This window comes from Fundulus heteroclitus, chromosome 7 (genome assembly GCF_011125445.2).
Source record: "Fundulus heteroclitus isolate FHET01 chromosome 7, MU-UCD_Fhet_4.1, whole genome shotgun sequence".
In the NCBI taxonomy this organism is placed as follows: domain Eukaryota; kingdom Metazoa; phylum Chordata; class Actinopteri; order Cyprinodontiformes; family Fundulidae; genus Fundulus; species Fundulus heteroclitus.
The window spans coordinates 4,413,299-4,416,408 of NC_046367.1; the positions used below are offsets into that span (position 1 = coordinate 4,413,299).

Consider the following 3,110-nt stretch of genomic DNA (forward strand, 5'->3'; position numbering starts at 1 on the left):
AATCTAAACCACCACCTATTTTACAGCTTAAATTATATTAATTCAGGCAAGGTTGCACTTGATATGTGGTATGGTGCCCTAAACAAATGACAAAAAATTATTAAACTACAGTTTAATTATTTTATGGTATAAGGTGGACAATTTAAAGACTAATACAAAGTACTTCAACTGTGTTTGAAAAAACAATGCTATATGTTCTCTAGAGTTGCTTACTAACAGAAATAGATGCCATATACAACCAAACGACTACATGTTGGTGTCAGAGGAGCCATGCTGGAATATCTGAAGAGTAAATATGAGCTTAATGGATTTTCTGAACCATGGATAAAAAAAGGCATAGATGATGGGGTTCAAGCAGGAGTTAAAGAAAAACAAACATATTACAAATGCAGCAGATGATGCACTCATAGAGTTATCTTCCCCTGTAAGAGCAACACAATAATATGGGCACATGCAAAGCAAAAACACTAATACTACAAGGCCAAGAGTTTTTGTTGCCTTGACCTGGGATTTTTTAGCTCTAACTGAATGTCTCAGTGTGACAGCTGCAATGTGAGAACGCATGGCTCCAGCCTGAGACATAGCTACCATAAACAATCTGATATATAAACCTATAATAATGATCATTGGAATAATAAAAGAAAATGCAAGATCTGCATATCCTGCTATGTAGCTAATGACAAAGGCACACTCTCCAACACAAGAGTTGTACCTCCCTGGCTGTTTTACGTTGTCTATCAGAATCAGACTTTGAAATATCCAAGAACAAATCCAGCATAGGAAGATGCAGATCTTTACTCTGCCTTGTGTAATTTTGGTGGAGTAATGCAGAGGGTAACAAATGGCAACATATCGGTCAACAGATATGAGCACCATGGTTCCTATCGATGCAGAGGTGATAACATATGCTAAATATTGATACACAGTACACATAATATCACCATATAACCAGCAGCCATCTATGAGCACAATTTGAAAAACCAATAAGAGGCCCACAGAAAAGTCTGAGCTGGCCAGCGAGAGAAGTAGGAGGTTGGTGGGAGTGTGAAGCTGCCTATGGAAGAACAGAAACATGCTTTTATAAATATATATGTTATAGAACTTATCATTAATTGTAAATGCTGAATCATAGTAAATTTCTTTTACAATATTGGGTAGTTACCTGAAGTGTGAGATAGAGATGATGACCAGCAAGTTGAGAAATGCAGTGAGACCAGAGATGAAGCATAGCACAACGTACATAAGCATAACCTCAAAGTGAGGAAGATTTGGCTTCCTGCAAGAAGAGTTAAATAGCTCTGGGAAGCAGAGCTCAGAGTCCTCCATCATATTTGGCAGAACAAGACTGTAAACTGTGGAAACCTCCATTTTTTTTCATCATCCCGTTACATTATCTCCACCCTCCTCTTCTATCTCCACGCCTCATCAGTTTAATTGACTCCATAGAAATGTTTGAGTTACTTCATTTTTTTTATATTAGCATCACCAGCTTCTACTCTAAGTTATCTAGCTTTATCCATACTATTTTTTTCTTTAATGTTTGAATGATATGCAACATGTCCCAAGCAAATGGTCAATTTGATCGTCTGTTAGATGCCCAAAAGACAATACAGTATGACATGAGATATGTTACATAAATTACACAAGGTAGGATTGTAAAATGTCATGTAATAACATCTTGAAAAAGCCAGTTCACAAAAATCCATCCCTACAACATATAATAAAAACATCTAGGGATTAGTTAGAGAAATTGTTCATTATGCAATAGCAAATCTTCTAAGCCTATATAGTAATCTTTCTGGAAGGTTTTCCAGGATGAAAATGTATGTGACTGGTCCAGCAGGTGGTAATAGGACAGTTTTCCAAAAATCTATTACACACATCTTTGATTTCACCATTTGAAGTCTGTTTCTGCAACTTCAGAAAATACAGACTCAACTTACAAGCTCCATATCATGTCATCATTGGTAGCGCCGATGGGAAGACAAACACATTTCTTTCACTGTGCTAATTTTTAGACAGTGGAAAAACACAAGTGCAGTTGTAAACATTCACACAGAGACATGTCCTGGGTTAAAATTTCTGTTTGGTCTTTGTATGTGGAGTGTGTATATTATCTCTCATATCTCACTGAGTACCCCTGCCATCAACCTATTTAGCTAGGTTGCAGTGACGTGCAGTCAGGGGAGGCAAGTGAGGCCAGGCCTCACTTGTCATCATGGAAAGAAAGAAAATATATAATAATGATAACATAATATAAATTGTGATTCACTCAGTCATTTGTAATAAAAGTTATTTTTTTAATCTAATTTCCTCATTTTTTATCATATTCTATTTAAAATCACACACTTTTCGCTTCTTCCTGTCTCTAGATCATAAATTCAATTGTTCAAACAGTTATGAACTGATTTTCCACAATTTAATATAAGTAGATTACGAATTGTGTTTTGGTCATCAAACTGTGTGCAGGTAACATGTTTTCGTGCTGCTGGGCGATCATAACCAGCAAAGAACTGGTTGTAGGTGAGACCGGCAGTTCCTTGGCCTCTAGGCAGGGGGCGCTCAAGGAGCACAGCTCTAGAGTCACAGCAAGTTATGGATGTTTTATTAGCGAGTTATGCTAAACAAGTAAAGCACTAAAAAGACTCTAAACATACAGCCGGAACGGGACTGGTCAAGGAAGGCTTTCCTCCCCGGCAGTGATCTCCATTGAGACTGAGAGACTTTTAAAACTGAAGAAGATAAAGAGAACTTTTACCGGAAAGTGGCCGATATCTTTTAGCAGAAAGAGCACCGCATGGACTTCATGTATAAGTAGAGGTAAGACAGCGATAATTACTCATGTTTTGTTTTTGTAATGAAATGTGCTTAATGTGTGTTATATTTTTAGAATGTGTTACAAATGCAGAAATCCTTCATAACTCATGAACTGTTACCAATCAAATGACAAATAATGTAGTTTTATTTTTTTCATCAAAGAATCAATATTTTTCCATGTATCTTGGTGAATTAATTTGGTACAATCAGTCTCCTTCAGCACTTTGCAGTGATTCTACTCTGTAGAGTGTATAGATTTGTAAATTTGACTCTGATTACATCAATGCCTCACC

General features: G+C 36.6%; 1 protein-coding gene across 1 annotated transcript; it reads right to left on the minus strand.

Moving 5' to 3' along the window:
• Positions 1–246: 246 nt before the first annotated feature.
• Positions 247–1,326, minus strand: LOC105917695 (trace amine-associated receptor 13c-like). Its single transcript, XM_012852567.2, has 2 exons — positions 1,163–1,326; positions 247–1,054 (listed from the first exon to the last, which is right to left on the minus strand). Exons 1-2 carry the CDS (start codon positions 1,324–1,326, stop codon positions 247–249), a joined length of 972 nt encoding a protein of 323 aa, XP_012708021.1.
• Positions 1,327–3,110: the final 1,784 nt, after the last annotated feature.

Coding starts and splice junctions, on each gene's coding strand:
- LOC105917695 (XM_012852567.2), bottom strand. CDS start 1,326: ATGGAGGACTCTGAGCTCTGCTTCCCAGAGCTATTTAACTCTTCTTGC. Junction 1,055..1,162: donor ATCTCTATCTCACACTTCAG/GTAACTACCCAA, acceptor GTTCTTCCATAG/GCAGCTTCACACTCCCACCA.